Source organism: Typopeltis vanoorti, chromosome 24 (assembly GCF_054136105.1).
Source record: "Typopeltis vanoorti isolate ZY-2024b chromosome 24, IOZ_Tvanoo_1.0, whole genome shotgun sequence".
Classification (NCBI taxonomy): Eukaryota; Metazoa; Arthropoda; class Arachnida; order Uropygi; family Thelyphonidae; genus Typopeltis; species Typopeltis vanoorti.
In genome coordinates this window covers 88,122,573-88,137,408 of record NC_143572.1, presented here as the reverse complement: position 1 = coordinate 88,137,408, position 14,836 = coordinate 88,122,573, and the positions used below count along the sequence as shown (strand labels likewise).

The 14,836-nt window shown below is 39.1% G+C and overlaps 1 protein-coding gene across 1 annotated transcript in view; it reads right to left on the bottom strand.

Moving 5' to 3' along the window:
- LOC150093529 (XK-related protein 6-like) overlaps positions 1-13,151 on the bottom strand; it is a 41,216-nt gene extending 28,065 nt beyond the window's left edge. Inside the window, exons 1-3 of the mRNA XM_090413845.1 lie at positions 12,484-13,151; positions 6,401-6,594; positions 3,871-4,156 (exon numbers count right to left, since the gene is read on the bottom strand). Of these exons, the coding sequence (XP_090269971.1) occupies positions 3,871-4,156; positions 6,401-6,594; positions 12,484-12,818 (815 nt within the window). The 5' untranslated portion in view covers positions 12,819-13,151. The remainder of the gene's footprint in view (positions 1-3,870; positions 4,157-6,400; positions 6,595-12,483) is intronic.
- Between the last annotated feature and the right edge of the window lie 1,685 nt (positions 13,152-14,836).

The following is a 14,836-nucleotide window of genomic DNA, read 5'->3' as shown; positions in this document are numbered from 1 at the left end:
TTCTGCAGAAATCCTGTCTGATAATTCAATAATAATTCTTATCGCTTATTGAGGACGTGACATTTCGTGTGAAGATGAAAGACACAAATACAAAAATTGTAAAATGTACCTCAACACGAACATGCATTTCATAATCTTAAACATAACGTAGTACGAAGACAGACGACTTCACTGGAAGTTTGCGATCCGTTTCGTCTACCGGAAATTGGGCAACGAACGGATGGACGAAGAATGGCAGATGCTGAAATAAAATTTATGAGCAGAGCAGCAAAATATATCTTATTAGTGAGAAGCATGAAGAACTAAGCCAGGAACCAGAAATAAAAAGAGATAATTGGATACGAGTCGAAATCCTTCTGTTCAAGCGAGTTTATGGCGATCTTGAGGAGAATAAATCGGGTTCGTGACGCTGAGCTTCTGTCTGAATCCGAAAAGGAGGTTTCGCTCTGAAGAAAATCTGAGTAATTTTGTTTTGCTAACGTTTTAAGGGAAAACCGAGAAAAGGGTGAGGGGGGGGAAGAATACTTTTTAAGATAATTTCGGAACCCCTTTTCCTGAAGTGATATCATCACAGCTTTGTTGTTGTAAACCCCCCGATGCAGAATCAAAATATGAACCAAAGACAAACGGAACGAGCGTGTTTGACAAAGCAGCACATTTAAATCCACGAGGATTCACAGCGTAACCTTAAAAGAGGTTGCTTACAATTTCTTAATAATATTCTCTGAACTACGGAAGAGGAATGTGAATTCCGGATTCTTTTCAAAGTGCAATTTACGAATGGTTATTATTATTATTTACGAGATTCCTTGAGCATGAAGAAGTAATTATTATTAAATATTAGGAATTCGTTGAAAACAGCAATAAAGCGACTAGTTTCGCCACCTAAAATATAAATGGTGGCTTCCTCAGGGTTAAAACACGGATCAGAGAGTTGATTAAACGCTGGAAAACGTTACAAGACGTTTTCCATGTGTTTCAGGTGTTGTGTCGGAAAAAGATGATGAGCCATCCTTTTTCCCACCCAACACTAAGTTACTCATAAGGAGAGTATAAGGACATGCTTATGCCTCCGGATGGGAAATGCACTTTCTAATGTCCCAAGAACATGTAAATTTCCAAATGTGTAAGCTCTAAACAATGTTAGAATAGCCCATGAGTTTAACAGAGACAGTTGTAAACGAATTAAAATATAAAATCATGTATAAGCTAGAGCAAACTTTAAGCCATGCAAAAGCAGTTCGTAGCCACGGCGTCCAATCGGCAGCCGCCGTATGCGTGACGACACCACCACGTGAGGGAGCTGTTTGGGAGTATAAAGGTTTCGGCGGGAATTCGAATCGCTCTCTTATCTCTTATCGAGTGTCTCCTGTCTCCGGTCCCGTCGGCACCGAGTTTCCGGTCGGAGAGCTGTGTAGAGCTTGTCGCCACGTGTAGCAAGAACCCCCTTGCTATGCATGCTGCGTGGGTCAAGGCTGCAACTGCAATGCATTCAGGTCCCTAAGAAGCATGCATAGCAAGGGGGTTCTTGCTACACGTGGCGACAAGCTCTACACAGCTCTCCGACCGGAAACTCGGTCGGAGAGCTGTGTAGAGGCCCCCATCGGTGAAGGTACGGTAAGCCGACCAAAGTATCCAGTTCAAGGCAAGAACGGTAAGCGGAAGATTTTCTTATGTTAAAAGTTGAATTAAAGTAACCGAGGAGTAAGGAAACAGAAGTGAAGGAAGCATGCTATTTCTGTGTAGTGCTATAAGAACAGTCTGCGATTTGGACACTTTTGTCTACAGTTGAGAAGGAAGCATATTAGGCTCCAGCCGAACAGGAGGCCGAGGTCCGAACTGTTTGTGTGATTTAGAATCAGTAATGTTATATGGTCAGAACGCAACTAAAATTTTGGAAGGGGGATTAAGTAAGAATAAGAAGTATTATCCTAGGGAAGTTCATGTCAGAAGTATTGAGTTGTCTTGTGTATACATGCAATATTACATGTGTAATAATATTAGGTAATTCAGTTATAAGAGTCTGAGAATAGATGTACGTTTAGAAGTGAGGAATTTATGTCAAGTAAGGGACTATAGTATAGAAGTCTTGTTTGTGATTAATTAAGTAAAGGGAACCCAGACTCTTTTAAAATTAAGGATTTGATTAACATGTATACTTGTCTTTGTGCAATAATAAATGTGTTTCTTTAAATATAATCAAATGAGTTTGTCATCCTTTCTGCGGATTTGAGCTACCGTTTGGAAAATTTCGTACCGTGCATTTAAGGGGAAACCATTAGTGATAGAAGAATTGGGACCACGACTTATTTCTTGATCCCTACATTTTCTTTAAGTATTCTTGGATGACATATCAGAATTTAGTTGCCGGCTGGCGCAGTCTTTAATCAATATAAATTCGTCGGCAAACGCATATCTGATATTAAATGATACAAAAATTTATGTTCACTGTAAGGCTAAAGTAAAGACAATTAAAGATATAAAGATACAAAGATAGTCACAGTCACACGCGAGACGTCCAAGACATAACACGGGTAAGAAAGAAAGAACAAGAAGATAAAAGAAAGGACAGATCAGGTTTGGCCAATCATACTTCCAACCATGCCGTTGATTGGAACTTTTCATCCACGCCTTATACAGAAAAGGTCTTCTTTTATTCCAGGTTTCTGGAGGAACCAGTTAGAGTCGTCCATTCGCACAGATCACTGATTAAACACCAAGGACTGCTTACGAGAACGTTTCACCGGTGACTCAAAAGGAAAAGTTGAGACTTTTCCTTTTGAGTCACTTCACATTTCCAGTAAGAAGGGTGGTGCTCTCACACCGGACGCTAAAATTCAGTTACTACTTAAAGATCATTAAACATATGCAGAAAACATCCACGTCATGATGAATTCAAATCCTCTGGTTGGAACAAGTACGCATCCACTCCCAGTAGATAGTCCAGGATGCCCACGACTAAAGAGCGAAAAGAAGTCAAAATAAGCCTTTTGGCTCTTCAGTGTAGTAAATACTTTTATTCATCGACCGCTGTTTCAAGTGAGTACTGAGAGTTTTTGCTGTCTTAAGGTTTCTGTCTGTCTCTGACGAAAACCAACCCGTTTCAACCAGCTGTCAGACTAGTGAAACCTTTTCAAAATGGACCAATAGGAGGGGAATATATGGACGCTTGCGCAGTGATCATCTCTCTCCTATAAGGTCCGGCTAAGAGAACTCGTAAATATCGGCGTGCGTATTCCCGTAAGCTCTCTGGTCAAATTTCACACGAAACTTTTATAATTTCTCTACTCGGCTTTGAAATAATGCTGGATTCAATATCCACTTAATTTTTATAAATTTGCATCACTGAAGTGAAGCCTTTTGGCCCTTTATTTTAGTGAATGCTTTTTTTCCCTATATACTGCTGACGTGTATGTTGGATTTAATACGATTAGAAGAGAGTATTATTATGGCCAACATTGCACGCTCAACTTCTCTTTTCTCTTTATGAAACAATTAAAAATATGCAACATGGGCTGCCGGTTTTATAGCAAGTAGTTTTAATTTTCTTGGGTTTTAACCACTCAAGTCAGTAACGTGAACCTTAGAAATCACATTGCCGCACAGGAGTACAGAATTAAGGAACGGGATGTGGAGGTATAGTTGCTGTCCACAGGACTTTTACTGCGTACACCTTCAAATCACCAACAACTATCAACTCGGTTATTAGATGGCTATCTGGCGACCGAATTTCCAAACGTTAGGGTTCAAAAAGTTTCTAGATATTCCATTTGGAATAAAATATGTTACAGGAGTAATTTTTAAAACAGCAATTGAACTAAATCACCTGTTAATTATTTCAAAGAAATTAAAAATAAAATGGGAACTTACTTTCCTTTGGACCACTTTGGTTCTAACCGGAAAATCCACGCAGTCATCACCAACCAATGTAGAGCACAAACTATAAATAGCGCTTGAGGGTACACAGTAGCTAAGCAGACCATACAAAGTATGCGACAACAAATAACAAAGGTATTGGCTATGACGTATACTATCATCCCAATGCACGACATTTTTGCTTTCTCTATTTGAGCAACTCGAATTCTCTTTTGATAAACTCCCAAACCCAATCCAATGGATATCAGAGTGAAGTGGACTAATATTCCTTGAACCCAACCTGAAATAACCGATAAAAATATTTTTTCTTTTTACATATTTATAGAGAAGGAGCTCTCAGACTTGAAATTTAAATTATTACTAACAGCTTAGAACGAAAATGACACAAGAAGTCTCATAACTATTATAAACAGACCAAATGTTATTTTATTTATTTTTAAGCGAATCCAATCTACGCACTGAAAATAGTGCTACGTGCTATGGTCCCACACGTAGTACCAGAAGATGACTATGCCTCCAACAGTATTCCGTGCGATCCAATCCAGACCAGAGAGGTGGATTTTTTCTTTCCGGTGGTGGATGTTTTATGAATGAGCCGAGATGAATCGAAGTATCAGTTTCCAGTTTTCAAGGATCGCTTATCCTCCTCACCAAAATGGTTTTCTCTGATGTGCATGTGTGCGTACGTGTTTCTTTATATTTTGGTTTATTGTTTTCAGTTCTGAGGGGGGGGGGGAGGGCTTTCGAAAGTGTTTTTCTACCTTCCACTGTGGAATAATTTTTTGGTGTTGCCTTGGTGGTGTTAAGAAGCGTAGGAAGTGCAGTTATTTTTTGTTCTTGGCGTCTGGTCTCCTCAGAAAAGAGGCGCCAATGATTTTCTCATGAAGCAGCGATTATCGGAAAAGAAGTCGAACTACGGCGCAAAATTCTGAAACATTAGGTCATGACGATATATGTTTAGGAAGTTGACGATACAATAACTAAAAGAATTCGATTATTGTGTCCTCTTTTTCACCACAGTCGAACTGGCATAACCAAGAAACAGATAAAGACAGACGCACGAGCAGCACGCACATCAGACTAAAGCAGAGAAATAGAGGAGGACCTAAATTCTAAATTGCAACACGTGACTTGAATGGGTCCTTTTTGATTGTGTGGACTTTATTGGTGCTTTTAGCCTTTCGGATGAGATGGGCGTTTCTCAGATGCGCAGTTGTATGCATCGAAATTTGTTGAGGAGAGAATAGTTTAAGGAAGATTCAAGGAATAGTCTTTGACACGTGGCTTTGGTGAGGTAAGGGGCCCTTTCACTGGAATAGCGATAGGCCATAAGCAGTCGCAGTGGCGGTGCCAAAGTAGTTTTCGTGCTCAGAGATGTTGTGTTCTGCCTGCAAGCACGACGCTTGGTACACACCATTCAAATATTGGAGTTAATAGCTGGTCTTCAGGACAGCTTAAAAGGGATTCGAATTTCGGTGTTGTCGGTAAGAGGTCACAGTTGTATAGTTTCGGAATTCTTGCTAAATTTTTCGAAGTGTCCCCGAATACTGGGATGTTCGGGAACACTTCGCAGGTTAGCCAGTGGAAAGGGGCGGTAATCTTGCGGGTTTCAAAAGATACAGTGTGACAACCTAATCAAGCTACTTCGTATGTTGTTGTTTCCCCTTTCCCTAAATCGCCAGCCTGAGCAGCAATCAACACATAAAGCCGAACATAAAACATCATCATCGTGGACTTCAACAGCCGTGAGGCCTCATCGGGTTGACCATTTCCATTTCAAAATTCTGCGGGGAGAATAATTACGTCCCTACTTGCGTAACATTGAAGCACCCTTTCATTCACTGAGCTTTCTGCATTCGCAAGGACGATAGTTTTCGTCCCTTATGAAACTAAATCGGTGCCATTTGCTCTTTTCTTGACAACACCAACGAAGCCATACATTCGCTAGATGAGCAGCTTATCCCTATGCGAACTCTGGACGCGCCTCTTATACGTGTTTCACGCATCGGCAACTAAATTCCAAAAAAAAAAAAAAGAAATCGGGGTCATAACTTCTAACTTCGCAATGTCTTTGAGAAATGTACCTACTTATGAATTTAAGATTCATATCGAGAGAGAGAGAGAGAGAGAATAGTAGTATTCTTGATGCAGTGACTAAGATAAAACTTCTTTCCCAACGAGATAGCAACTTGAAGGAGGGATGAATGCATGATAAATAACTTGCCAGTAAACAGCAAATCCCCATTCGAAGATATACCAAAACCAACATCGATCCGTTAAAGTTTGAACATTTCGCAGATTACCCAGGAAAGCCGTGAAGGGAGGTTTGAATTGCGTCGTGGACGGTGTGAATTTCTATTATCCCGTTGCAGCGTAAAACGCTGTGCGTTTGAATGGGAGGCTGAGAGATCAGAGAAGGGCTCATGAGGTGATAACGGCAGTCAACAGAAACGCGAAAACAGAGCGGGATCACGCGAATTATATTTGGTCGCTTAAACGTATCAAGAGATGGAAGGAAGCTTACTTGTTCTGGTCGTCCATTCGTTTCCGGGAAGTAGCAGGATGTATAACTGCAACACGAGTTGCGGGGCTGCCTCCAGAAAGCTGGCAAGTAGTCGCAGATGTGCGGCGTCTGCTGTCTGATAGCCTGCCTCGACATGATGACCCTTATTTTCCGTCTTATTTTTCGAGCATCTGTAATAAACTGCGGTCAAATACCTGGAAAAAAAATTCTTTATTATGACAATTGCATTTTGAAGGGTTTTACTTTATTCTACAGCACAGGCAAATCGATAATATTTATTTCCTACGAAATGCTTGCGGACCTGCCAAGGTTGACGAAAGAAACAAAAGCCGACTTCAAATATTCCAAAATAACATCTAGTGGTAGAGAAAACAAACAAATAAATCTAAATCTAAAATGATTTTTTTTTAAATTCCGATTTAAATTGTGCCCTTCGGTTGAAATCACGTAAAGGCAAATCTTTTACTTCGACTGCGTTTCTCCAAATTACACAAACATCTTGAGTGTTCCACAAACGCTTTATTTTTAGAAGTTCAAAAATACGCCGCTCGCCGACCTTTGTTTCCGCGCGCAGTTAGCCCAGTCAGTACGAGGGTATGAAGCGCCTGTGACAAATGTCTAACTTGCACTTCCCTAACCCAAAAATGACAAACATTTTGAAAAATTTAAATGTCACGAAGTTAAATTTTACTAACTGCAATATGTGAAATACTTACTATTGACCCCATCAAAATGAGTTGCAGAATTAGTGTGTCTAAAGCGGCGAATTGCCGAAATTTAAAAATACAATATAAAATAGCGGATTTTATATCTATTTATTTATTTTTATTTTTTACATTTTTTACGTTTTGCGCCCCAAACCTAGTTGCACCCGTGGCGGGCGTCTCCTTCGCCACGCCCACGTTACGGCACTGAGCCCAGTGGCTGTGCGATTCGCAACCAATATGCCTGGGGAAGGAGTGTCCTGGGCTCGATTCCCGTCGGTGACGTGAGGAGCTGAAGGATCTTCCTCAGCCATAGCCAAGGTAGCCGGGCGTGGACAGCAGGGTTTTTCCACCAGTTTATCTGGGGTTTTGATCCAACAAGCAGGCAAACCGACCCCGTGAACACACACACACACAGGCTACAGACATAGTACTTAAGGGACGGTCGAAGAACGGGGGAAACCCAACATGAATAAAATAAAAACCAGCTTTTGTACGCGATTTGCAGATAAAAACTCAAACTCTTCGGGAAGCCATCTTCTGCCATCGGGCAACTCACCTCCCACTGAAAATTCCTGCTGAAGTTCTTCGCATCCCACAAGGATTTGACCGCAGGGGTATTTTCAACGAAAGGGCGCCGTCGAAACGGACTGAGCTACTGAAATTAAGGAAACTATATCAGGAAGTCTGTCCGTAAGCTGTGGCGGCTTTCTGATAAGTTATTGTATTTCAGAAACCGATAGCTGTTCGGGATAGTCCAAAAACTATCCATAACAGCTAGTTATGGATAGTCTTTGCTAGCGTAAGAAAATATTTCTTCTTACGCTAGCAAAGAGATACTCGGTTAAATTATGATGATTGGATATAGAAGCAGAAATACGTCGGATTATAAGTAATTATTACACCAATAAAATAATATTAAATTTTCCGGAACGTTGCCAAACAGGGTTTATGTAACAAGCAACTAGCCGGCAAATTTAATAAAAAAACCTTCAAAGGAAGAAATTACAAACTCAAAGCAAACTCGACCCGATCTTAGAAAGCCAAACGCCAACACTATCCAAACACACAAATAAGACATTCCCAACATAACACAGAAAGACTTGGATATGATTATCTCAAAAATCAACTTCAAAACATCCCCTGGATTTGATCAGATACGACCAAGGGATATCGAAACGCACGTCTCCACCTCGTGGCCAGTCAAACTCAAATGAATAAACCTAAAAAAATAAAGCAGAAGAGTAAAATACCACCAGATCTAAAAACAGCAGTGATGAGTCAATTATATAAAAAATAAAAATCTGACAAAGTTAAAAACCATATGCCTATATCCTCGCTCTCAGTAATAGGGGGAAAAATCACGGAAATAGCAGTTTAATGAAAAAATAGCTAAAGAAATTTGATATCCAACATTTTCAATACGGATTTCTTAAAAATAAAGGAACCAGTATCTTACTGGATGATCTCTGTGACATAATCAACTCATCTCTTGAAGAAAACCATTTTCTAATTGCACTAGCTCCTGACTTCTCTAAGGCTTTCGCCACTAAAGAACACACAGTTCTTTAAAAAATATATAATAATAATAAATAAAAATAAATAAATAAACCCTCCAAGTAGACATAAGAGATAAACTCCACATCTGGTTCAAAGACTTTCTGTAAAAACAGAACCAACGTTAAAAAATAAAAAAATAAAAATAAATCGTACCTATAGCAACACAATTGAGATTAATTGTGGCATGAGGCCATACAATTGACATCAAGGGGGCAATTGTATGTTTAGGTGCTTAGATGCTTAGGCTTGCACTTTGAATATCACAAAAACTGTGCATATTATTGTATAAAATGCACTACTTACAAGACATATTTTACCTCCAAATACTGGAAAATTCATCTACGAATCCCTAGGTGAGTCCATACTGAGATAAGGCATAGTTTGCTATGGTTCTGCATCACAGTACTTAATGAATAAATTGGACACATTACATTTTAGAAATTATGGACTTTACAACCATGTTACAAATAACTATTTTAATTTCCCGCCGTTTCGTCCTTCATATTAAGGTCATCATCTGGAATATATACCAATATACAAGGACAAGCTGAGTTACATTTCACACAGTAAGCTAAAGAAACAATGATTTGATCACTGGTTTTTCTACTGGCATGACCAACGAAAAATTATTATTTATAAACTACATCACGCTAAATTCTATTTATTTTAACATGAATAAACATTCTTTGATAGTTTTCTTTCAGTAACAGTGATGTCCTATTTTTAGCATTACAATTGTTATTTTTGATTTAGGATCCTGGATTATCTCCAGTCCTGTTTATAGTTACTCTTAGAGAGGAAAGTTCCGTGGGTCGAATATGTGCCTTCCATATGTTTGGGATTTTTAGACCATCATTATTGTTTAGATTGGGGTGGTTGGTAATAATCTCGCAGGCTTCCTTAAATTTGCGTTCATACCATGCTTTGGTATGATGCAAAGAATTGGTGCTTTTCCAGTCACTTCTATGTAAAGTGTTCATGATCAGAAAGACCAGCTTCACCATAATTATTATATTTGATGTGTCGTTTATGTTCTTTTTGTCTGATAGGAATTGTGGGTCCTGTTTCTCCTATATATGGTATGTTACAGGTATGTTACGGAAATAGTCGCGTGTTTAGTGCATGTCCTTTGACAACATTGTTAACACCTTGATAACATCATGCATGACGGCTTTCAGTGCACGTTCCAAATGTTTCACAAGCAGTGCCTGGCGATGGATCATACAGTGGTTAACTTCAATTTTTGGATTATTTTCTGTCGCCAAAGCCGAAAACCCACTTACATGACCCAACATAGCTGGAGCTCCATCAACAGACACAGCAATGCAGTCTTCCCACTTTAAATTAACGTTATTAATGTGTTCGTTAACTTTATCGAAGACATCAATTCCACGAGATCGCAACTCGAGAGGAGAACAAACAACAATTCTTCTTCAATTGCATGTAAACCTTTGTAGCGAACACACACCATCAGCTGCGAATTACTACTGACATCTGTAGTCTCATCAAGCTGAATAACAAAGCATTTACTCTCGTTTATTGAAGAAATAACTTGTTCCCTCACATTTTCTGCTAAAATAGAAATTCTTTCTTTCTCAACCTTTGCAGACAAGGGCACTGAATTTAGTTTCATGGCTTCTTTCTGACCACACATAATCTCTGCCATTTTCGAAGCTGCTGGTTAAACCAGTTCCTCACCAATGGTATGTGGTCTCTTGTTTCGGGCAATCAACCAGGCCACTTCAAAGCTAGTCTTTGATGCTGAACGTTGATCGAATGTACCTTTCAAGTTGCTGTCCAGTCTTTGTCTTTTGACAGACATTTCCAAATTTACAAATATTCCCGCGGTTTGGAAGACAGATGCGAGTGCACATCATCCGATTGTTTCTTCAATTGACTCTTTTTGAAAGATTCTGCAGTGAGTACTTTCAAACAGACAACACACCGTGGATTCATTATTCCTTTGTCTTCTATTTGTGTAAACCCATAATTGACGAACTCTTCCTGGTCTATTCTTTTTCTAGTTGATGTCATCTGAAGGGTAAAAAAAAAGACAGTGATTGAATTTAAGGTTTTTAAAGTTCATTTAAATTTACAATAATTTAATTGGTAAACGTGGCATTAAGACGTCCTCCAGATGAAGGCAGTATTTAATTATTTTATTGACCATCGAAAATTAATCGAGCGAGGAGAAAATATATTAATCAAATTATCGAACTAACATAAAACCAAAATATGGTTAATAAATGAAAATCTTACACAGAACTATTGAAATAAATTAAATTAAATAACTACTTAAATCGACTTAAACAAAGCAAAAACACGTGTCAAAAGATAAGGTTAAGGCGGGTAATAGACAACTGAAATAATATCTGTTTTACAACGCCTTAGCAACCAAATTGTTTGGAGTTCAACATGGCGTGACGTCTCCTAAAGACGTCTATTACATTGGCCAGTGCAGTGTTGCCAGAAGAAAAATTTCTGTCGTAACAAGGAACGCGCTTTTTATATAATTTTATTTATGTCTATTGAGTCCTTATTATCCCCAAGAATTTCATTTTTACCCCGGTTCGCCGATCCCTGCTTTAATGTGAGGAATGGTTATAGTTTTATTGTAGTCTGGTTTGTCTTTGTTTTTTATTGAGGTCTTGTAGAGAATTTTGTTAACAGGGTTTTGATTTGTAACCGTTTTTTTAAATCAAAGTATTGCTGATCACTTTAAATTCGTCTTTCAGTGCATGTTCGCTGGAGCTGATCTTCAGAGCCCTGTTTCTTAGAGTATTGATGACACCTAGTTTTGTGTTGGGTGGTGGTAGGAGTATATATTGGCCAGTATGTGTCGGTTTCCGGTAAACAGTGAAGGAAAGACTGCCAGAAGGAAGACGAGTGACTGACAGTGGCGGCCCGTGAAGTTTTTAGTGGGGGTGCTGCCTATACAAAATTTAAAAAAAAAAATCATTATTTTTTTCCTAATTAGTAACCAATTTATTAATAAATAAATCTAGAGATTTATTTATTAATAAATTGGTTATTGATTAGGAAAAAAAGAATTTTTTAAAAAAATTATTTTGTATAGGCAGTACCCCTACTAAAAACTTCACGGGCCGCTCTAGAAACGGAAGTGTGTTCTGTTTTTCGATCTCAATTGTGAACTGTATGCGTTTATGTTGTTTGTTTCGGTGGCTGAGGAAAGTGTCCAGTGGCCATGCAGCCAGATCGCGAAAACATCGTCGAAGTATCTAAGCAGACCTTGTGTTTTAAAGAAGAGGAATCAAGAGCACGTTGCTGAAAATGTTCCATATAAAAGTTAGCAATGGGGGGGGGGGGGGGGTAATGTGAGCCCATGGCTGTGCTTTCTTTTCGTAGGTAGAAAGCGATCTACCATACAAAATAACCAGAACATGCTCAAAGTGCGCCGTGATATCTGGAGGAAACTTGTTGCGTAAAAGAAGGATTGTGTCATTCGTAAAGAGGGCAGAGACGTCAAATCTGACTAATAAATCATCTTTTTCTAATGTAATGTCTTTGATAATGTTTATGAAGTGTTTATGAAGTGTTTCTGATATAGAAGGGGGAATGGTGCCTGTTCACGCATCGGTGCGTCACCCATAGACATCCATGTCAGATGAACGACCGATGGACAGGAAAAAGTTCCTATCAAAATATCAATTAATTCATAAACTAAGCGTTTTTCAAAATTCAGGTTGGTTGCGTTAAAGCATGCAAAAGGTAAGACATTGTCTGAGATGCAATTTTGTCGAGGAGCGACTTCAAGGAAATTGCAATCCCTTCTGTCCTCCATTCTAGAATTTCACTCACCTGGGCAAGGGCTCCAGTCCTAACGGAAGGAAAATAAGCCGCAATGTCCATATGCCACACTTTGCCCGAAGAATGTTTTCGTCACGGTACTCTTCGTAGTACAAAATCCAACTGAACAAAGTCACAAGTACGGGGGAAGTTACAGTAAATGCTAGCGTGAGGCCGAAATAAAGGAAGTTACCGTCGGAATAATGTCGGTAAGCAACCCAAATGTCTGTTCCGAAATCGAGAACAAGAAAAAATACCGAAATTAGAGGGCACAAAATATCGCAGATGCCTTCGCACCTTTTGCTGCACGCTCCACAGCAGCCGTCTTCAGGAGGGTCATCTGCCATTTCGCACGGACACTTAATACTCCTCTTTTAGTGACGTAATCGCGCGTAAATAACAAGCAAACAATTTGCGATCGCGTCAAATTCTGGTTTTGGGAAGGCTCGCCGAAGCGAACGATGAAGTTTTCTCAGCGGATTACACCTGTTGCGACGATCACATCACGTACGGACTTTCGATTCTCCGAAGGTTTAACTGGCGAAATAAGAAGGTCAGAATAGCGTGAGTGCGCGCACACTCGGCTGGAGGACGGCGAATTACTCTGAATACAACGCGTGAATGAAATCGTAACACATTCACGCACGGCGAGAAATCACTTACGGGACATTCGGTAGCTGCCCACGGACTGATCTAGAATATTCGCGTGCAGTTGCTAGCGCTTCTCCTGGTGTCGTCCTATAAAAACTTCGTTACGATAACATGCATGCGAGCGATGGCTGGCTTTGCACTTCGTGGGAGAACGAATGGGTGCGCTGATTATTTTTGTTCGGCCAAAACAAACATATTCTTTGTTTTGGCGTATGGATATGACATCTAGATATGACACATCTACAGTATATGTGTCAAATATATAGATATGTGTATTTTTAGATATTTTTAGATATCTGTCAAACATATCTAATATGTCGAAATAGCTTTTTGCTCTTTCCTTAATTTCAAAATTTGCTTATCCCAAATGACTGAAAATATTATCAATGAAATTTTCTTTCCCACGTACTATAATCTCCTCGTTAGATTGCGGAACTTCGTCACACTTTTTGTTGTTGTTGTTGTTTTCCCTCTTTCCTTCTCTTCTTTACATTTTGTCTCATCTGCTAATAAATTCGTTTCTTCATTTACAGCAGCAAAACTATTTCTTATATCTAAAATAAAACCAACTAAAGAGTGTAACAAATGATTAGCTAAAAACAAATCCATGTCGGGATCTTGTAGAGATTTACTAGTAGCATCTGTTCGTTTTAAAATTTTGTCTCCGAATTGCTCTCCGAATTTTGTCTCCGAATTCGTTTAAAAATTTTGTCTCTGAACAGCAATTTCAACAGTTGTGTTCCACACAACTGTTGAAATTGCTGTTTCTGAATGGTCAAAATGATCAGCCAATGAGGAGCTCTCTAATTTAGAAATAGGTTTTTCATGAGGAGAAATGGATAGTTCAAAAGTGATGCCTCTTTAATTTGTTCGTGTCCACGTTTCAAAGCCAGTATAGCGTCAGCTCTTGCGGACCATCTCGTTTCACTTAGTCTTTTAACTGTTAAAGATTTTTGTTTCTAAATGTTTGAGGAGTATACCCTATCTTCTTGTTGAAGATGAAAAGTAATTATATACATTTGGAATAAAACAAAAATATTGTACTGCTTCCGGACAGGATTCCGCGATATAGTTGCCAATTATATTTAAGGAATGACTAGAGCAAGGTATATAATGTGCGGAGGGGCTACGTTTTTTCAGCCTAGCTTGTAAACTTCTATAGACACCTTTCGTATTGGCAGCGTTATCGGAACTTTGACCTCTGCACATTTTTATCTCTAAAGATAACTCTTCTCATTTTTTTAATACTACCTCTTCTAAATAGAAGGAATTATGTTGTGCAATACTGACGAACCTGATAATTGTTTCTCTGTCAGAATTATTGGCGACGTCTGTCATAGAAGTCGAGTATCGTTGCAAAAATAAGCAGCTTCCTTAATTACTGCTTTAACAAAAATTTCTAGAATGTCAAAAACAAAGGCAATGCTTTGCCACCGGAACTTTATATAATAGCTCTATGGAAGGGAAGAAGGAAGTTGTTTACGATTTAAGTGTATGAGAAAGTTGTTTGCGAGCTTTGAAAGTGTGTAAACACCTTCAAAGTTAATGTCAAAGAGATCGGCAAGTTTCAGACAAGTTTCTGCTGCCCGACAAGATAAGATTAAAGGAGTGCATGCACGGACGAGAAGAAAGAACGGGTCGGTCTTAACAGAAACTCAAGGAGTCGTGCCGAATTCTTCGGGGTTTACAACCTTTGGTGCAAGGTCCCAGAGAA